At 41.7% G+C, this 22,931-nt stretch overlaps 1 protein-coding gene across 1 annotated transcript; it reads left to right on the top strand.

The window, feature by feature from the left end:
- The first annotated feature begins 18,039 nt into the window (after positions 1-18,039).
- LOC308289902 (uncharacterized protein) lies at positions 18,040-21,237 on the top strand. Its single transcript, XM_080731672.1, has 6 exons — positions 18,040-18,477; positions 18,635-18,724; positions 19,028-19,174; positions 19,588-19,638; positions 20,280-20,336; positions 20,782-21,237. Exons 1-6 carry the CDS (start codon positions 18,069-18,071, stop codon positions 20,997-20,999), a joined length of 972 nt encoding a protein of 323 aa, XP_080587798.1. The 5' UTR covers positions 18,040-18,068; the 3' UTR covers positions 21,000-21,237.
- Positions 21,238-22,931: the final 1,694 nt, after the last annotated feature.

The following is a 22,931-nucleotide window of genomic DNA, read 5'->3' as shown; positions in this document are numbered from 1 at the left end:
GGACTTCATGTATGGTTATAGGCCGTATCAGTACAGAATCCTGAGCTAAAATACACCCCGTGTTTGGACTTCATGTATGGTTATAGGCCGTATCAGTACAGAATCCTGAGCTAAAATACACCCCGTGTTTGGACTTCATATATGGTTATAGGTCGTATCAGTACAGAATCCTGAGCTAAAATACACCCTGTGTTTGGACTTCATATATGGTTACAAGCCGTATCAATAAAGTATCCTGAGCTAAAATACACCCTGTGTTTGTACTTCATATATGGTTATAGGTCGTATCAGTACAGAATCCTGAGCTAAAATACACCCTGTGTTTGGACTTCATATATGGTTACTGGCCGTATCAATAAAGTATCCTGAGCTAAAATACACCCTGTGTTTGGACGTCATATATGGTTATAGGTCGTATCAGTACAGAATCCTGAGCTAAAATACACCCTGTGTTTGGACTTCATATATGGTTACAGGCCGTATCAATAAAGTATCCTGAGCTAAAATACACCCTGTGTTTGGACTTCATATATGGTTACAGGTTGTATCAATACAGAATCCTGAGCTAAAATACACCAAGTGTTTGGATTTGAAATATGGTCACAGGTCATATCAATACAGTATCCTGAGCTAAAATATATCTGGTGTTTGGACTTGAAATATGGTCACAGGTCGTATCAAGACAGTATCCTGAGCTAAAATACACCCAGTGTTTGGACTTGAAACATGGTCACAGGTCGTATCAATACAGTATCCTGAGCTAAAATACACCTGGCGTTTGAACTTAAAATATGGTTAGAGGTTGTATCAATACATTGGATATGAGTTATGACTCATCTCCAGAAATGACAACTGTCCATTTCTGATGAGATATTTTAGACACTGCCTGGAGTTATTTTCAGAATATGGCATGTGGTCGTATACAGTATCTGGGAAAAGATTAACTCCATATTCTAGCAAGAATAAAGTGGTCCCATATCGGGGGTTCGATATGCTCCGAACATGAAATGTATTTCACTTGCTGTTCGGAGAGTATCCAATCTGGATATCAGCACATATATAGTTACAGGTCATATCAATACAATATATGGATTTAAGATACTTCTGGTGTTTGGACTTGAAATATGGATAGTGGTCATATATGTACAATATCTTGACATTGGATATGAGTTAAGAATCATTTCCAGAAATGACAGCTGTCCATTTCTGATGAGATATTTTAGACAGGGATTAGAGTTATTTTCCGAATATGGCATGTGGTCGTATACAGTATCCGGGATAAAGATTAACTCCATATTCTAGCAAGAATAAAGTGGTCCCATAATGGGGGTTCGATATGCTCCGAACATGAAATGTATTTCACTTGCTGTTCGGAGAGTATCCAATCCGGATATCATCATACATGACTTGTATCTGGTAATATTCGGGCAACGATATCTAGGGATTCTTGGTCTTTTTGCCCAGTGTCTGCTGATCAGTCACTATTAACAGTTCCACCAGACATAACCCGGAAAACTAGAGGTGACCGTGCCTTTGCAGTCGCGGCCCCGGTGCTGTGGAACGTTCTCCCCCCCCATATTAGAGCTGCTAAATCCATCGAGATTTTTAAGTCCCTCCTCAAAACCCACCTTTTTTCACTGGCCTTTAACGTTCCATGATGGCTAAGCATTGTTTAATTCTTTTTTAACCTTGCTGGTTGTTATGCCTATGTACTAATTTTTTATATATCTTGTGTATTTCCTATGTTCTTACATTTTATTATTATGTTTTTATATTTTATTTACTGTGAAGCACTTTGGTCAATTTCAATTGTGTAAATGTGCTACACAAATAAAGGTTGATTGATTGATTGATTGATCTTGGTAGAGTGGTTCCCCTGACATCACAGTGACATCAGAGCATGATGTCAGAGCGGCAAACCGTAAAAATGTGTACACTACACGGACACGGACAAGCTGTAACGTTTCTCATAGTAAACTGCGACCTTTGGTCGCAATTATTATTTTTATTACATTTTTTATGGGAAACATTTCTACATTTCAATACAGCAATGTATTGATATAAATGCACTTTGTAATTTTTACTTTTGAATACGTTTTTTTTATTTTTTTTTATCCAAGTAATTTAACTCAAGGACAAATTTGACAGAGCAACTGAGCAAATGTTGCATAATATTTGAGCAGGAGTATCTATATACAGTATCTGCAGTGATGGACAAAATACTCAAGTTCAGTACACGAGCGGTAGATTCACAGCCCTTCACAAAAATGTCAGGTTTAGCGTGTCATGTCCGTGACAGCACTGTCTCATCTGATCATCCGTCCGTCCATCTGCCCTCATGTCTCAGAAGAGCTTGAAGCCACTCTAGCATGATGTGTCATAGTGGTGAGGCCATTAGATCTGTACACAGCAGAGAGCAGACATGCTGCTTTGAGTTGATCTCTCTCCGTGTTCTGTGACACTATGACCTCATATCATATCACTGTCAGGTGGAAACCTTTTTGTCCAAAATGGTTACTTTTCAGGAAATGTAAAAAAAAAAGTCACCAGCTCTCTCACTCCCTCAGACACTAGTTAGTTTGTCCACTACTGTTGCTGTTCTTAGTCATGGCTGCCAGTTCCCACCTAATGTCGTGTGGGAGTTCAGAATGCTCCAGACCATACTGAATAACCTCTAGATTGCATAACAACTTCAGAATAGGACTCAAGTCTAATAGGGCTCTTAAGCTGTGACATAATTTTGTAGTCAGACCTCCAAGCAGCTTTATTGTCAATATCTGTCCCTCGCTATTTCAACAGATCCGAGACAAAAATAACGACTAAAGTATAATTCTACCACTTTCCTTTCAACAACATAAGAGAAGAAAAATTAGTAAATAGTAAAAATAGTAAAAAGATTCGCTTTTTGGGGGGGCAAAAGTTCTCCTCTGCCTAAAAAATGATGTCAGACTTAACAGCCCCATATGTACAGCTCATTGGGTGTGGTGTATAAGAGGATGATACAATCTCCCACCATGCAACAGAACATCCAATACAAACTATCTGGGCCTTTTCCCTTGGGGTCAACATGCTTCCAGGTAAAGGTCTCTGTATTGAATTTCCACAGATCATTGAAGTGGTTCCCTTTGAAGCCACCAGATATGTACAGCTCTCCATTGTAGGCAAAGGCTGAATGACCACGCCGTCGTTCTGGGAGGAGCTGTGCAGAAGGCGTGCTCAGCCAGCAGTTGGTCTCTGTGTTAAACAGCGTTGTGGAATTCCTGTTCCCCATAGCCCCCGAATACAAACAACTTTGTCCCGATGATGGTGGCAGAGTGGCATAATGCAACAGGTGGTGGTGTGCCTCTGGTGTTAATTAAAGATCAGACCATTTGTGTTGGTCCTTGCTTCAGAAATATGGTCGACCTCAACATTTCACAGACAGACGGTGGTGAATAAAAAAGGCCTCTTCAAGTGATGTTGACTACAGTTAGGCTATATTGTGTGTTCTGCCACTTACAGTATATATTGGATTATATTGGACACTGATGTCATGTTGATGACATCAGTCTTGTCCAATTCTGGAGTTCCTCCCGGCCTAGCAGAGATGTGCCCTCGACTGAGCACATACAGTAGCCCATTTAAAAATTGTGTAACATTTAATGCTGACAATAGCTGATCTACAAGCTTATAACGCATCACATCACAATGTGCTGTGAGCTTCTATATCTGCTATTTTCATTACTTTTGTGCGACACCGTAAATTTAAAAATAATTGATTCCCACTCCCATTGATTCCCTACTGATTCCTAATCCCATTGATTCCCTATCCCTGCCATTTCCAATGACAGCGGAAAAGTTACCCTAGAAGTCTATAAAGTTTCCCTAGGACTATAATGTGTTGCCCTGTTGGGCTACCACACTAATTGATCCACACACACACACACACACACACACACACACACACACACACACACACACACACACACACACACACACACACACACACACACACACACACACACACACACACACACACACACACGTGCCGTCAAAAGGATGACAAAATGCAGAGAGCATCTTGCTCTGCAGATAATTGAAGTAGATGTTGTTAAAACAACAAACAATAAATTAAACTGAGACAGACTTCAATATACATGTTTCCTAATGAGCTCCATCATTACATATACTGCTGCTGACAGTGACTGGAATAAACACGGTGGGAAGAGTGCAGATTATAATAGGGTTACACCCAGGCACACCATTCGTTCTTTTTTTTCTTTCTTTTTTTTCCCGAATATGTCAAATTAAAAAAGTACAATTTTGCACTTCCAAACATAAAGACAACAAATAAAGAATATAAAATGAAAACATAGCAAGTAATACCAGTAAGACTCCCTAATCGGGAGATAAGCGACCGTTGGTCGCTTATCTCCACAAATAGGCCAAAAGTTTGTTTTACCAATTATTACACTCTATGTGAACATTTACATCAACACATCCCAAGTACTGGTTTTTAGGGGTGCTGAGTGTGGCGCAGCAGCGTGTCATGCATTTTCTGCAGGGCCTTGTCACACCTTTGCCCTGCTCATATCTCCACATCAGTATGACATCACACTGCTGACATCAGTATGACATCACACCGTACACAAATGACCCTTATATAAGACCGGCATTATCTACCGACAGATTAGTAACAAGATGTCAAAATCGTTGAAGGTTGAATCTCCAGATATGGAGATAACCAACACATCCCTCCATATATGGAGATAACCGACAAATCTCACTAAGTCTGACCTCACAAGCCCCATATTTGGACACGAACAACATATAACTCCATATATAGAGACATAGCTGCTGACATCAGTATGACATCACACTGCTGACATCAGTATGACATCACACCATACACAAATGACCCTTATATAAGACCGGCATTATCTACCGACAGATTAGTAACAAGATGTCAAAATCGTTGAAGGTTGAATCTCCAGATATGGAGATAACCAACACATCCCTCCATATATGGTGTGATGTCATACTGATGTCAGCAGTGTGATGTCATACTGATGCGGAGATATGAGCAGGGCAAAGGTGTGACGTGTGACCGACGGACGGACGGACGGACGGACGGACGGACGGACGGACGGACGGACGGCCGGTGGAGGTTTTGATACTAAACTGCGACCTGACGGTCGCAAAAAACACGAAAAAAACAAAATAATAACATATCCTAAAAGGAGTGAGAAGAAGTAAAAACTTATAAACTCCCACCCCCTTTTGTACCTGACTTAATTCAAAATAAACTTAAAAATTCTCAATTGTATATAAAATATATATATGTATAAATATATATCAAGTTATATATCCTATATTTAAACACATACCTACTGTACATACCTACATACATACCTACATACCTACATACACACAGTATACCCACATACACACATGCACATGCACATGTATATCCACATGCAAATACATATATATACATACATACCTACATACATATACCCACATACTACATACACGCATACATACATACAATGTACACCTTCCGCAAAAAACTAGACTTTCTAATACCCTTCCAGTGGGAGTTCTGGCCAGAATGGCAAACAACCCCAGAGTGTTCAGACCCTGTTAGTTCAGCACCCTGGACAGCACCAGAATAAAAGTAATTTAGGCCTGAACGCAAATCTGTGTCACTTTAGATTTTTAACCACTTTAACCATTATTTTATGCTATTAAAAAAATAGCAGACATTCAAGCTCACAGCACGGCACAGAGTACCGCGCTGAGAGCTTGTAGATCTGCTATTTTTGAAAAATCATCTAAATTCTATAAATGTCTTCTAAATCCTTCTAAATCAGTGGTTCTCAAACTTTTTCATTTCAAGGACCCCCAAAATTACTTGTATTTGGCCGCGGACCCCCATCTCAAAATATGTTGTTCCAGGGACCACCCAGAAGCAAATATTTGAGTTACAAATGTTCGCTTTTAAAAAGATATATTCAATATAAAAATCTATATTTTTCAAAAATGGCAGACCTTCAAGCTTGCAGCACGGCACTAGGCGCTATGAGCTTGTATATCTGCTATTTTTCAATAGTTAAAGCATTAAATAATTCTAGGACAAATAATTCTAGGACAGCATCATGTTAGCGCAGCACCATGGACAGTGCCCATAAACACAATTACATGCAGTATAGTGGTACAAGTACTGCACTTGTCTTGAATACAACTTTGAGGTACATTTAAGGCAAATAATGCACTTTTTACCCCACTACAATTATTTGTAAGCTTTAGTTACTGGTTATTTCGCAGATTTAGACTATTATTACAAAGCATACATTAACCACTTAAGTACTAGTTTACACTGATCTACGAGATCACAACGCATTGCATCATAACCTGATATTCTTGTATTGTGGTATTGCTATTTATACTTAAATAACTCAAATAATGTTCTTCCATCACTATCACATGTTTTTCTAACTAGTGGCGTGATGTTTGTTATCCTTTTACTGTGAGTGATGTGTGACACAATGTATTGTTAGACACACAACTAATGACCACGTCATTGTAGTACAACTGCCAGTTATAATGTAGCTACTGATCAAATAACAAACTAGGCACATACTTTGTTGAAAAGATAAGAAACTTTACTGAACTTTACTCTACTTAGCATTTATTGTTGCTTAATCAATAACTACTATCCAATGTATACAACACTAAATACTAGCAATGGCCTTTCATTTGTGGGCTACGGATTAGAGAGAGTGTGTGTGAGTATGAGAGATAGAGATACAGATAGAGATAGAGAGACTTCCAAGTTCCCACAGATCATAACCACCCAAGGAGAATTTGAAAACATGTCCAATGATTAATAAAAAACTCACATATCTGCTGGGTGAAGTACAACAATGTGCAAACACGACAGCAGCACGATTTGTGAGCTGCTGTGATAGGAGAAGGATATCAAATGGAACACAACCACCTTAAAGGCTTAATCATTGTACAGTATGTATCCCTGCACTGCCTGCATGTAACCTTGATACATGACAAACTGTTTCACTCCTCCAGAATAAGTGCTAAAAAAGCTCCCTAGTCTGGTAGTAATCATTGCTATATAGAGTATCATTATTTTTTCGTTGATAAGGGGTCTCTCTCTCTCTCTCTCTCTCTCTCTCCTACTCTAGTAAACAGAAAACATATTTTCTGGTCAGAATACCAATTTTATCCAATTAGGAGAGAGAACTCAAACAGAATACAGAACTCATACAGAATACATGATAAACAAGTTCAACTGGAAGTGATGACACAAAGCAGTGAGCAGACAAAAATGGAACTGGAACACTATAAAGTCGAAGCTGTAAATGTGTGCTCTTCCCCGATTGTCTGAAATCAGCAAGCCATCTAGGGAAACGTATTTTATTGTTTACTAAACAGCTGGAGAGAGACGGAGACTCCTGTTATTGAACTTAACAGTAACTTTAAACTAGCTTAAAGGAGGTTGGTGGGATGTGAAAGGGAGTGATATCGGGTGTAGAGCTGTGAGGCGGGGGGTGATTATACGACAGATGAGTCATACGTGCGACAATGGGATCCTGGAAAATTGAACGTAACCATCTTCAGAAGAAAAGTGCAAGGCTGGGGAGGGGGGGGGGGGGGGGGGGTAAATGAGATAATATGAGATGACGTGATAATCTACCTCCCCAATTTTCACCAGGGAGGGACTTTGGGTCTTTATGTGGAGAAGCAACGCCCCATCAAAGAACACTTTGCATCAGTACCGTTCATGTGAGGTCTTCAACATGCACTTGGCACACGCTTATGCCAGGGACTCATACTGTACCTTAGTGTAATATGTGTGTGTGTGTGTGTGTGTGTGTGTGTGTGTGTGTGTGTGTGTGTGTGTGTGTGTGTGTGTTTGTTTTTGCTACTTCGTGGGGACAAGCGTCTGACAACACACTCACCTACAGAGGACCCAAAACGGTGTGGGGACCCAAAACCGCGTCCCCACACCGTTTATCGTTTAAATCGAGAGTAAGCATTGCTGACATGCCTGTTGAGCTCCACACGTTTTTTTTAGAAAAGTCCCCACAAAGATAGAAAAACATGAAAAGAGTGTTTAAGGAGTGTTTAATGAATCTCCTCTACCTCCCCCTATTGACCAAACCAATGCAACTGCAGAACAGTGTGTTTGCGCCGCTTTCACACTCCTATAGCCAATCATATGGCGTGCTGCCTATCACGTGCCACTTGAGCCAATCTACGTGCAGCAGTCAGCAGTACATTTCCACATACAAGGAAGTAGTCTACATGGAGCTGGAGGAAGGCAGGAGAATAATGTCTACACATGAGGTAATCTTTCAAACGATTTTGTATATTTGTTTGTAACACAGTGATGTAAATCTGATGCATATCGTGGCGGGACGCATTAACGCAAACCTCCTGGCATGCAACACAGCGAGCATAGCTGATGGATGGGAGCATTGCGAGGCAGAGAGCAGAGGCACACATGGGTATGGTACCATACCATGATTACAGGGGAAAATAATAAAATGTAAAATAAACTCATCGTGCATGTAGCTAATAGTTTGGCAACATGACTGGTGTGTTGCATGCGTGCCATCACGTGCAAGACCAGACAACAGTCATGTTGCCATACCTTAGCTTTTGCTGAACTGACGCACTGGTGGACGGATGATGAGCCGTCAAAAAATAAACTGAATAAATAAATGAACTGATGCCACTGGCAGTCTGTTATTTCACTGTGGAAGTCTTTGTCCCGTATTTGAAGGTTGGGGTATAAATATGAATGACGGGATGATTTAATTGAGAATTGACAGCGATTCCACTCTGCTCTCTGAGAAAAGTGCTGCTGCATCCCATTGCTGGGAGGGGCGCTGCGCTGTTTGTAAGCAGCGGCAGCCCATTGGCTACAGTGTTGCTAAGACACAGTCTCCGCCAATCCAATCCCATGGGCTGTAGGTTCAGTCTTGTGCCTGCGCAAGACGAAGTGACGAAGTGCATGCAAGTGAGCATACAACAGTGCTCGGCTCAGAACATTGTTTAATGTCTTAAAAAAACGTGTTACAAAAGATTGTGTACAAACAGATTAGACATGAATCCATGATAGGTGATAGCCTAAACAACAAGGTGAAAAAGCAGGCAAGCAAGCAGAAAATAAGCCATGGATTGTATTCCTGAGAGTCTTGTCTGCCTGGGGGGGGGGGGGTGTTGGGCGGCTTTTGGCACAGCTGAAGTTGATAACGCTGATTAGCTCGAGACAGTGTAGTGGGGGATGGGCAGTAAGCAGCTGGGTGGCTTGTGTGGAGAAGATCACTCGCACTATAACTGGGGTGCCGTTTGTTTTGCCATGTCCAGCATGCTTTGTAATTAGCATGAATTTGGGGTTGAATAAATGGAGTCTGGAGTCAAGGATAGGATGATTGATGTTTGATAGTTAGGCCAGGGGTCTTCAACAGGGGGTCCGCGACCCCTAGGGGGTCCGCGGAGGTACTGCAGGGGGTCCGTGAAATTATTGCTTAAAAAAAAAAAAAAAAAAAAAAAAAAAATGTTTTTCTTTTTTTTTTTACATTTATGTTAAAAAATAAATCATGATTCTATCCATTTTGAATAGCTTTGATACATGATTACTATGCAATTGACATATTGCTGATATTATTGGTTCTCAGTTAATAAGTAGTATGACAATACTACTTATTAGTACAACAATTAAATTACATTCTAGTGGAATTAAGGAGATTGACTCCATTGTTGCCTCCACTTATCATCTGCAGGTAGAGTTGACTAGACTAGCTCACAGCGCGGCACCGAGTGCCGCGCTGCAAGCTTGTAGATCTGCTATTTTTGGAAAAGTCGTGAAAATGTGTGCAAATCTTTGAATATATGTGTTTTCAAAGCAAACGTTTGTAACTGAAAATTTGCTTCTGGGTGGTCCCTGGAACTACATATTTTGAGATGGGGGTCCGTGGCCAAATAAATATCAGTTTGGGGGTCCTTGACATGAAAAGGTTAGAGAACCACTGACATGGTAGTCTCTCAAGAACCGACTAACTGAGCTCCAGTTGAAGTGAAAAGGACCTTTTCTTTGACGATGGCTGGCCAGTTTGCTGACATAGAAACATAGGTTTTTCAAAAAACCTTAGAAGGATTCAAAAGACACTTATAGAATCGGGTCAAAAATCAAATTTTCACGATTTTTTAAAAATGGCAGATCTACAAGCCAAGCTTGTAGATCTGCTATTTTTGACAAAGTCGTGAAAATATGTGCAAATCTTTGAATATATGTATTTTCAAAGCGAACGTTTGTAACTCAAATTTTGCTTCTGGGTGGTCCCTGGAACTACATATTTTGAGATGGGGGTCCGTGGCCAAATGAATATCAGTTTGGGGGTCCTTGACATTTAACCCATTTAGACCTGAACACAATCAATATGACTCAATATTTTATGCTTTAAATATAAAAAAATAGCAGGTCTACAAGCTCACAGCTGAAAAATCTTGACATTTTTAATTTTAATTCTATAAGTGTCTTTTGAATCCTTCTAAGTTTAAAAAAATCTATGTCAGCAATCTGGCCAGCCATCATCAAAGAAAAGGTCCACTTCAACTGGAGCTCAGTTAGTCGGTTCTTGAGAGACTACTATGTCAGTGGTTGTCTAACCTTTAAAGGAGTAGTTCACCCCAAAAATGACTTATGTTCTATCAATTGCACATCCGGCGAAGCCTTAAATTCATGGAGATTTAATTTTTTATAGCATTCCTAAGCCAGAAGTGTTTCCTAGAGGAGTCATCAAATTATTGGCATAGGAATGTGAGAAAAGAAAAATAAATCTCCATGAATTCAGAGCTTCATTGGGTGTGTAATGATATGTTTTTAACTAAATAAGCATAGGACCAGGGTAGCCTGATTTCAGACTCAGCTCACGCTTTAGTCTGAAACTGTGCTCTATTCTAAGCGATTTACAGGGAGGGACTTTTTTGCGAGCGTGCGCGCGAGTGATCGCGATGCACGGTGATCGAGACGCACGGTGGACGCGACGCACGGTCGCGTCCACCGTGCGTCGCGTCCGAGTGCCGCGCTGCGAGCTTGTAGATCTGCTATTTTTGAAAAAGTCTTGAAAATGTGTGCAAATCTTTCACTGTGCCAGTGACAGAACTGCAACCATAAACATGTAATAAACATAAACAGCTTGGTGAACTCAGCGTGTGTGTGCGTGTGCCTTCCTCAGCCTGCCTGTGTGTGAACTTCGTTTGAATCGTTTCAACTGCTGCGCGGATTGGATATTCGTTAGACCCACCCCCACCCCCCGCGCTCATTGGAGCAGCCGAAAATAAAAAGTGATTCCTGTACTCAGCTCCAGACCAGAGAAAGAGTCTCTGGTCTCTGAGCGTGGGGCGGGGTCTATGGTCTGGAAGCAGGCTAGGACCAGGGCAGGAATTTCAAAGGAGTCCATGAAGGCCATGGCCGTCGTTCAGTGGCCCTTCAGTTTGGCCATCTGCCCCTCCAAAAAATGACATGACCTGAGGCCACAGTGGCCTCAATGCCCCCAGCAGCTGACTGTACTACTCCCCTCTGTCTCTGTCTTCTCATGTAGACGCCAGTGTCTCTTTCTTGTCATGCAGACACCAGTGTCTTTTGTTGAGTCGTCATTTTTAAACCAATCTAGTAACTTTGATTTGTGCATGGATCAGATTGTAAATACCAATTTATTTATTTCACACCAGATAGATCCTTAACCCTTAAATTAAACAAATTGTTTTATTAATTATTCTAAAATCTTGTTTTATTCGATGGCCTTCCTGCCCTGGCATTTGGCCTTTGTGCCCTCAAAGTGGCCTTGCCCCTAAAATGACGAAATTCCAGGCCTGGTTGTTGATGATAACAATAATATATAAAATGTAATTTGGCAGGCCTTGATGCCGTCTTAATGAGTGATTTCACCCTTGCTGAAAATAGCAGATCTATACCGCATCACAACATGTTGTGAGGTTGTAGATCGGCTATTTACATCATGAAACCAAGTGTACAATGACTTATTTATAGTGGATATACTGGCCCACTAGTCCCTTCCAATTATTTTAGTCTAGTTTGTATTCATCAGAGCTTGTTTTCATTCAATTTCAATTTAGTTTTTGTCAGTGTAAAAAGGTAGTCGCTGAACATGTTTCGTCTTGTCTTTGAAAACAACACTGGAGCATTTTGGTCCTTGACATGTGAGTTGGAGTAGGTGTACAGTATGTGCAGAGGAAGATTCAGCCTAGATGTATAAAATACATTCACACTTAGAGGGACCTGTTTTTTTGTTTGTTTGTTTTTTTCCCCCTTCTTTATGCCTCTTAACTCTGGTCTTACTCCTTTCCTCTGCAGCCTAATGGCTCTTCCGGCATTGATCTGCTGCAGCCACTCAGAGAAGCCAGAAACACAAGGTAGGATTAACACACTTAGCTTAATCTGATACATGACTAAATTATTATTAGTTAGTGAATTCAGCCTGTAGAGCAAGGGTCTTCAACAGGGGGTCCGGGACCCCGAGGGGGTCCTCAGAGTTACTACAGGGGGTCCTCCAAATCTTTGTGTGATAGAAAGAAAAGAAAAAGAAAATCTCCTTTATAGACAGATTCTTAACCAGATTTGGAGAACTTTGGCCAAAAATAGCAGATCTACAAGCTCACAATGCCTCGCGCTGCGAGGCGTTGTGAGCTTGTAGATCGGCTATTTTCGGCAAAGAGGTTTGGTGTAGAGGGGAGAAGTATTGACAGTTCAAGTGGTTAAAAAACACAAATTGACATGAATCCAAAATACCCTAATGTATTGTGCTGGCAAACAATATGGAATCTATGATAAGGTTGTGGGCTTCATCTCTCTCAACTAAGGGGTCCTTGCCCTGACAACTTTGAAGACCCCTGCTGTAGAGGCTTTGCTGTTGTTTCTTTAGGTGAGACTATGTAATGAAACTCTTGTCACAGTGTTAGGGTACAGTTGAAAGGTTTATCTCCAGTATGGGTAAGCTGGTGTGTGTTCAGATTACTTAAATGACTGACTCTTGTCACAGTGTTTACAATGGAATGGTTTTGCTCCAGTGTGGACATGCTGGTGTCTCTTTAGATCAGATGACGTAGTGAAACTCTTGTCACAAAGTATACACTTGAAAGGTTTTTCTCCAGTGTGGAGATGCTGGTGTGCTTTCAGACTACTGGACGCATTGAAACACATCTGTTGGGCTTCACCAGCTCCTCCAAAGTCTTGCTGCGTGTGAGATCATCTGCAGGGTTACTTGCTGAATCCACATATTGCTGGTGTCTTCATTTTGTCTGCATTTCACTCATACAATCCAGAAGTGTTCTTTTGTATTGAGATTTCTGCCACCTGTTTTTTTGTGTCCTGCCTCCCTACAGCAACAAGGTGAAATTCAGATCTGAGGAGGAGTTGCGGCAGCTTGCAGAATACATTGCCGATGCCTCTGATGAGTCGCTTGGAAACACCAAATCTAGAACCGCCAAAAGCAGAAAGACCAAGTAGGATTTTCACACTTACAGTAGCTTAATCTGATACATGTCATTATTATAAACCGGACACCTCACTCAAGCACTACAGAAGTGTTCTTTTGTAATGAGTTATCTGCCACCTGTGTGTCTTGCCTCTATCTACAGAGATGGGGTTACATCCATGCCTGTGAAGGAGTTGCAGCAGCTTGCAAAAGACATTCCCCGGGTCACTTTGCAGCCTAATGCCTCAGATCAGTCGCTCGGAGAGTCCAAATCTAGGAACACCAAAAGCAGAAAGACCAAGTAGGATTTTCACACTTACAGTAGCTTAATCTGATACATGTCATTATTATAAACCGGACACCTCACTCAAGCACTACAGAAGTGTTCTTTTGTAATGAGTTATCTGCCACCTGTGTGTCTTGCCTCTATCTACAGAGATGGGGTTACATCCATGCCTGTGAAGGAGTTGCAGCAGCTTGCAAAAGACATTCCCCGGGTCTCTTTGCAGCCTAATGCCTCAGATCAGTCGCTCGGAGAGTCCAAATCTAGGAACACCAAAAGCAGAAAGACCAAGTAGGATTTTCACACTTACAGTAGCTTAATCTGATACATGTCATTATTATAAACCGGACACCTCACTCAAGCACTACAGAAGTGTTCTTTTGTAATGAGTTATCTGCCACCTGTGTGTCCTGCCTACAGCAACAAGGAGAATTCCATGCCTGTGGACGAGTTGCGGCAGCTTGCACAAGACATTGGCCAGGTCCCTGGAGAACAACTCTTTCAAGTGGTAGCACTTATCCAGTCTGACCCATCCCGTGGCTCCGCACACGAAGAGGATGAGGTTGATCTCCTTACACTCCAGCCCTTCACACTGCAGATGTTGAAGAACAAATGTATCTCCATCCTCCACAAAAAAGGTACTGTGTGTCCTGTTTGTGTTGTGTTGAGAGTAGGTCTAGCCTCAGTGAGTGACCTATGAAGGAAATGTGAGCTGTGTGCAACAGTGCATGGCGCGCTCTGCTGGACAAAGTATTTCATTGCACTTCCAAATGCAGTCCACAGACTCCACACAGCTCTAAGGCACTGCAGCCAGTTTTATTAATTTATTTTTATATCGGCGGGAAATTTCACCGATACCGATATGCCCAAATAAGGTCATATCGGCGGCCGATAATCGGTTCCCGATATATTGGTCTCTCGCTACTGGTGGTGAGTTTCCTGTCAGCATGAGTACTGGCTTTTTCAGGCAAAAATATTTATTCTTTACCTTTACCACCAGTCTCTGCACCACACTCATGTTATCTAATACCAGTAACATTGGGCATTTGTGAGATTTACCATTAGATATCTACCATTCCGCCTCTAGTGTCTACAACTGGGATGGTGTATATCCCTATGGGGCTTTTAAGCCGTGACATAATTTTGTAGGCAGAGGAGAATCTGCCCCCAGAGCATTTTCTGTCCCTCGCTATTTCAAAAAACAACGACTAAAGAATAACGACTAAAGTATAATTCTAACACTTTCCTTTCAACAACAAAGAGAAGAAAAATGTGTAAATAGTAAAAATAGTAAAAAGATTCACGGAAACTGGGGGCAGAAATTCTCCTCTGCCTACAAAATGATGTCATACTTAACAGCCCCATACTAATCTTTGCTCTCGTCCTCGTTTCCCCTCTAGAGCATTCGAACAGCAAGTCGTCCCTCAACGTCCTGGATGCTGCTGCTGACAGACTCCGACACCTCCACTTGCCCGCCTACAATAGTCTCTTCACCCTGCCCTCCACCTCTTCGGCCCCCAGGCCTGTGCCCTTCTCCCGTGACAACCTGTCACGGCGCAATAGACCTCCTCCTGACCTCTACAACTGTGGCAACTCCTGTACTCCCGACGAAGGTAACAGGGATTGTGTGTGGCGACAAATGTTGATACTGTTCAAAATTGAAGCAGATCTGCAAGCTCAAAACCTGTTTGATCTGCTGTTTTAGGTACTTTATGTAACAGTAGTAATTGTGACTGAGCCCAAGTCATTGGGGCAAAACTAACTGTTTAGGAGAAGAGAAAACAAGCTCGCCGCGCTGCGAGCTTGTAGATCTGCTATTTTTGAAAAATCGTGAAAATTTGAATTTTGACCCGATTCTATAAGTGTCTTTTGAATCCTTCTAAGATTTTCTGAAAAAACCTATGTTTCTATGTCAGCAATCTGACCAGCCATCGTCAAAGAAAAGGTCCTTTTCACTTGAATGGAGCTCAGTTAGTCTGTTCTTGAGAGACTACTATGTCAGTGGTTCTCAAACCTTTTCATGTGAAGGACCCCCAAAATTATATGTATTTGGCCACGGACCCCCATTTCAAAATATTTAGTTCCAGGGACCACCCAGAAGCAAAATTTGAGTTACAAACGTTCGCTTTGAAAATACATATATTCAAAGATTTGAACACATTTTCACAACTTTTTCAAAAATAGCAGATCTACAAGCTCGCAGCTGCTGTGAGCTTGTATATCTGCTATTTTTCACTGGTTAAAGCATTCTAGAATTATTGATTCAATAATTCTAGGCCTAAATGGGTTAAAGAGAAATACTATGTAAAAGATCGTATTGCCACAATGAACCAATATATCCATGCATCGTTGAGTCAACCATGTATCGTTGTACGTATCATATCGCTGTTAAAATGTATTGTTACACCTCTATTATTAGTAGTAGCCTTATGTAAGTTGGTGAATCCTCTTTAGTTTGCAAGGTTTTATATACTTGGCAACTAAAATAACCGAGATTGTCTTGTTTGTCCTGTACAGGTCCCGGCTTCAACTCACTGCCCCAAGATTTATCTGATGACGACAGCGATCGGTCTTCCTTTTCAGACTTAGACGACAAAACATACTCCCCCTCTGCCGATAAGAATGCATATTGCAGTGATTCGTCTGAGGAAGTGAAAGCAGGGAGTGAATTTGAGGACTTCAGCGAGGGACAAGTGGAACTTTGTGATGATGTGGCAGCAGAGAGAGATGTCCAACTAAGGAGAAACAGACAAGACTCAGAAGACATCACATACTCCCCCTCTGCCGATAAGAATGCATATTGCAGTGATTCGTCTGAGGAAGTGAAAGCAGGGAGTGAATTTGAGGAGACCAGCGGGGGACGGGTGGAACTTCGTGATGATGTGGCAGCAGAGATAGATGTCCAACTAAGGAGAGACAAACAGGATGTGACAGACACACACACACTCTCTAAGACCACACACACTAAGACCCAAAATGTCTTGAGAACCTCTGTGATAATTCCTGCCGTCACAAGAAAAGCAGACGGATCTCGTAAATACAGTAAACAACAGTTCTGTTTGTATTGTGAGTTGCCATTCTTAAAGATGGCAAGGCATTTGGAGAACGTTCATCCCAAGGAGATCGAGGTTGCAAAAGCATTCAGTTTCCCAAAGAATTCTAAAGAAAGGCGAATGCATTTAGATCAGCTCCGCAACAGAGGCAACTATGCCCACAATGTTGAAGTTTTAGAAACAGGCTCTGGGACACTGGTACCAAGCAAGCAGCCAAAAAAAGATATGTCAGGGCAAGATGTCCTGCATTGCGTCCACTGCCAAGGTTGCTTCACAAAATGGTCACTGTGGAGACACATGAAGAAGTGCAAATTCAACCCACAAGTCGTTAATCCAAAACCTGGAAAAACAAGAGTCCAGGCCTTGTGTGCATTAGCCGAACCCATCCCCCATGGAGTGTCCAAAGGTGTTTGGAATGTCTTGAGTAAATTGAAAAGGGATCGCATCGCAGATGCAGTCGAAAAAGACTGGTGCATTATGGAGTTAGCAAAGTCCCTCTACAAGAGGCACGGATCCAACGCTGCGAAACATGACTACATCCGGAGTAAGTTAAGAGAGCTGGGGCGACTTGTCCTTTATGGAAGTGAGATCACGCCACTGAAGAGTATCAGAGATTACATCCAGCCAAAGAACTATGAGCTTACAGTGGAGGCAGTGAAATATGTCGGACGAACACATACAAGAAAAGAGAGAGCTGACAGTCTTCCAATGAAACTTGGATACAGCCTCAAGAAACTTGCGATTCTTCTGGAGGGTCGTGCTCTCATCAGCGGAGACAAACAGTTGGCTGAAGAAGCACTTAACTTCCAAAGGATCTACGACGCAAGATGGGCTGAGGATGTAACAAATGAATGTCGGAAGACCCTGTCTCAAGCCAAGTGGAATGCCCCACTGCTTCTTCCTCTGACTGAAGACGTCGCAAAATTGCACAAGTACCTACAGAAAGAGCAGCAGCAATACCTTGAGGATCTCAAGTCTACAGTGTCTATGGAGAACTGGAGGAAACTGTCCAGGGTCACTCAAGTTCAGGTTATGCTTTTCAACCGTCGCAGACAAGGCGAGATGAACCAGATTAAGCTACAAGACTTCTTGTCGAGAGACAAATCGTCCAACCACGAAGACATCAACTATGCTCTCTCTGACCTCGAGAAAAGGCTGTGCACACACTTTGCGAGAATCGAAATTGAGGGAAAGTGTGAAAACAAGGTACCCGTTCTATTAACTCCGCTAATGCTGGAATCAGTGGTCTGTCTCTGTGAATACAGAAATGAATGTGGTGTCCTTGAGGACAACCCCTATCTATTCGCCATACCCACCAGTATGTCATTCTTTCGCACCAGTGATATTCTCAGAGAGTACACCAAACTGTGTGACCTCAAGAATCCCCTAGCAATTACAGGAACCAAACTGAGGAAACAACTAGCAACCCTTTCAACGGTTCTGAATCTAAGAGATACGGAGCGGGGGCAGCTAGCAGATTTTATGGGACATAGCATCCGAGTTCACGACAAGTTTTATAGGCTTCCGGAGAGCACCCTGCAGCTCGCCAGGGTGAGCAAAGTGCTCCTGGCCATGGAGAAGGGACGAATGGGAGAATTCCAAGGCAAGAACCTGGATGAAATTCACATCGATCCAGATGGTGGGTGTTTCATGCATTGTTATACTTTAGCTATTGAAATTTAACAGATGCGCAAGCTCGTAGTGCAGCACCGAGTGCCATTGTGCCATGCTACAAGCTTATATATATATATATGCATTTTTTAGAAAAATCTTGAAAATGTGCCTTTAATCCTTAGAAGTGTGTGAGGACGACGCGTTTGAGGACGGGTGTGGGGACGGCACGTGTGATGACAACAACATGTGTGAGGGGCCTGAGGTCATGGAAGGTATATACTTTGATCATTACAGCAGCACATATTCTGTTACATCTTTATAGCACCCCTCGACTGTTGAGATACATAACACATTTTAGCATAATGTTGTTTTTCACTGTCACATGCAAAACGGAACAGTTGATGTTCCAATGTTCTTGCCAGTTGTTTGCTTCTCACAGTTATCAGCTTGGAGACGGCCACCCTTTTACAGCTCTCGCCATTTGTAATTGACACAAAGACATTACAGGGAGAGATGGCAGACACAATTATCTCCTGCACATTTACTTAAATAATATTTGACTTGTCATTATATAGTTGATGGCCTGAGCGGATCGCTGCAAGATGGGGAGGCGGTGCCAACTGTTGATGGCCTGAGCGGATCGCTGCAAGATGGGGAGGCGGTGCCAACTGTTGATGGCCTGAGCGGATCGCTGCAAGATGGGGAGGCGGTGCCAACCGGAGGTAAGGATATTGGACAGGGTTTTCCTTTTTATCTGACCCAGGTCAGCTGGGTGGTCTAAGTGGCTTTGTCAAATTCAGATTCAGATTTCTTTATTAACCATTGTGTAATACACATAGGAATTTGCTTTGGCATATTACATTTTTGCATTCAAATCAATTTTTTCACATATAACATACAAAAACAAAAAAACAGACAAACACAAAAAACACTAACAGAACACAACACGTAGTCACCACAGCAGCCATGGGCGGCGCTATCTTGGAGAACCTGCGCAACAATTCAGGGCGATCGGCCAGTCTGTTGCATGTGTCGATTCTCACCAAGTTTGGAGATGTGTAGCAATCAATGCCCGTAGCTTTACTTGGCCTATCTGTGGCACTAACAGAATAATGTTGTTCTTGTCATTCAACAGTTGCTAAACAGAGTGGGTCAGCAGGAGTCGGACAGACGGAGCCAAAAACAGGTAAGGATATTGGACACTTGCTGTACTATTTCCTTATGACCCCTTAGAAAAAGTAATACATTACTAATACATTACTTATTACTTGAATCAAAGAGTAATATGTTACATTACTTTATTACTTTCCCCAGTTCCCCCCTGCCACCCGCAAAATTATAGAGATGTACAACACAATCTGTTTAGAGACAACTTGTAGTGTATGTCGTGTGCAGAATGCTGCGGTGGATTAGGATCTACAAACTCCTGCACATCTCTGTTGTTATCTGCTGATAGCTTGTAAATCTGTTCTATTTTCACATCATGCAACAACAAGCTCATTTGTAATTAGGATCTACAAACTACTGCACATCTCTGCTGTTATCTGCTGATAGCTTGTAAATATGTTCTATTTTCACATCATGCAACAACAAGCTCATTTGTAATGAGTAATGAGGTGTGTTTTGGCAGTAATATCGTTACACTACTTTTGCTGGAAAAGCTAATAATATTACAGTAATATGTAATTTGTTACTGACAAACACTGGTAATTTCCCACCAGACTTAAGTTTGATCCAGACCAAGTTTGGAAATGTGTAGCATAGTAGGAGAATCTCCGCCTTACTTGACCTACGTGGCAATTAACAATGATCTTGTTGTTCCAACAGTTGCTAAACGGAGTGGGTCAGCACCGACAGGAGCCAGACAGACGGAGCCAAAAAGAGGTAAGGATATTTTGACAGCTCTGTGTGTTCCTGGCTGCGTCTGTCTCTGTCCGAGCACGAAATAGCGTTTGGTTAGTTTTTAGTTGTAGTAGTTTTTAGTGTTGGTCTTGCGCAGACTAACACACACATTATGTGTATGTATGGTATGATAATTTGGAGTGTTACAGTATAAGCACAGTGAGATTTCCCTTGACTTCAAAGTTCAGCGTTACTTTGTTGCTGCATAAAGGCTAACATGTTTTTGTTTGTTTACCTTTATATACAAAATCAGTTGTTAAACAGAGTAACAAAGTGTGATGTGCAAAACATACAACACACTACAAAATGAAACTACACTGGCCAATCAAATGCTGAATCTGTGTAGAAATAGCCAGTGGTAGAAATAATTGTAGCTTTTAGGTTAAAAATAATACTACACAAATCGGTTATTCCTTTTTCGTTTTAGCTCGGCAAGAAAAGAGGAAGAATTGGGAACCAGAAGAGAGAGAGGCCGTGGAGAGGAACTTTAAGAGAGCTATAAATACTTGTAAGGTCCCAGACAAAAGTGCATGTGACAAGTGTCTGAAAGCAGAGCCTGCACTTATAAAGAGAGATTGGAAATCTGTAAAATATTATGTCCATAACAAAATTGCCACCCTAAAGAGGAGGATGCAGAAGATGTAGAAAACTACTTCTGCACTCTTAAAACATGATCCTGTACCTGAGTGTTATTATGTTATTGTGTTCCTGTTAAAACATGATCCTGTATTTCACTGTAGGGAGGAGAGGGGAGACCAGTGTCTGTTCATTCCCTATGCAAGTCACTGTCCTTAAGCCACAAGGCAAGCTTCATTCAAACCGTGACTTCATTAGGGGACAATAGACACTGCTTTCCTCCACGCAGGGCAAGCGGGACAAATGCTTTAACAGTGAGTGCAGTCTATGGCAGTTCTATGCCTAAGGCAGTTCTATTCTAAGTTACTGGCGTAACAGTCTTTTGTTTTTGACTGCTTTTGTTGTAATCTCTGAGCTGTCAGATCTTATAGTTCTATTGATGCATAATGACTAATTTGAACTACTGTATTTGCACTGCCAGATGTACTGCCTTAGACAGTACCTCGAGTATTTGTCCAGGCAGCACTACATTTCATTAATACAGTACCTGGGTGTTATTCTGTTATAGTGTTCCTGTTAAAACATGATCCTGTATTTCACTGTAGGGAGGAGAGGGGAGACCAGTGTCTGTTCATTCCTTATGCAAGTCACTGTCCTTAAGCCACGAGGCAAGCTTCATTCAAACCGTGACTTCATTAGGGGACAATAGACACTGCTTTCCTCCACGCAGGGCAAGCGGGACAAATGCTTTAACAGTGAGTGCAGTCTATGGCAGTTCTATTCTAAGTTACTGGCGTAACAGTCTTTTGTTTTTGACTGCTTTTGTTGTAATCTCTGAGCTGTCAGATTTTATAGTTCTATTGATGCATAATGACTAATTTGAACTACTGTATTTGCACTGCCAGATGTACTGCCTTAGACAGTACCTCGAGTATTTGTCCAGGCAGCACTACATTTCATTAATACAGTACCTGGGTGTTATTCTGTTTTACTGTTCCTGTTAAAACATGATCCTGTATTTCACTGTAGGGAGGAGAGGGGAGACCAGTGTCTGTTCATTCCTTATGCAAGTCACTGTCCTTAAGCCACAAGGCAAGCTTCATTCAAACCGTGACTTCATTAGGGGACAATAGACACTGCTTTCCTCCACGCAGGGCAAGCGGGACAAATGCTTTAACAGTGAGTGCAGTCTATGGCAGTTCTATGCCTAAGGCAGTTCTATTCTAAGTTACTGGCGTAACAGTCTTTTGTTTTTGACTGCTTTTGTTGTAATCTCTGAGCTGTCAGATTTTATAGTTCTATTGATGCATAATGACTAATTTGAACTACTGTATTTGCACTGCCAGATGTACTGCCTTAGACAGTACCTCGAGTATTTGTCCAGGCAGCACTACATTTCATTAATACAGTACCTGGGTGTTATTCTGTTTTACTGTTCCTGTTAAAACATGATCCTGTATTTCACTGTAGGGAGGAGAGGGGAGACCAGTGTCTGTTCATTCCTTATGCAAGTCACTGTCCTTAAGCCACAAGGCAAGCTTCATTCAAACCGTGACTTCATTAGGGGACAATAGACACTGCTTTCCTCCACGCAGGGCAAGCGGGACAAATGCTTTAACAGTGAGTGCAGTCTATGGCAGTTCTATGCCTAAGGCAGTTCTATTCTAAGTTACTGGCGTAACAGTCTTTTGTTTTTGACTGCTTTTGTTGTAATCTCTGAGCTGTCAGATTTTATAGTTCTATTGATGCATAATGACTAATTTGAACTACTGTATTTGCACTGCCAGATGTACTGCCTTAGACAGTACCTCGAGTATTTGTCCAGGCAGCACTACATTTCATTAATACAGTACCTGGGTGTTATTCTGTTTTACTGTTCCTGTTAAAACATGATCCTGTATTTCACTGTAGGGAGGAGAGGGGAGACCAGTGTCTGTTCATTCCCTATGCAAGTCACTGTCCTTAAGCCACAAGGCAAGCTTCATTCAAACCGTGACTTCA

The sequence above is a fragment of the Nannobrachium achirus genome (genome assembly GCF_963921795.1).
Source record: "Nannobrachium achirus genome assembly, chromosome: 8".
NCBI lineage: Eukaryota > Metazoa > Chordata > Actinopteri > Myctophiformes > Myctophidae > Nannobrachium > Nannobrachium achirus.
This window is presented reverse-complemented; position numbering and strand designations above follow the sequence as displayed.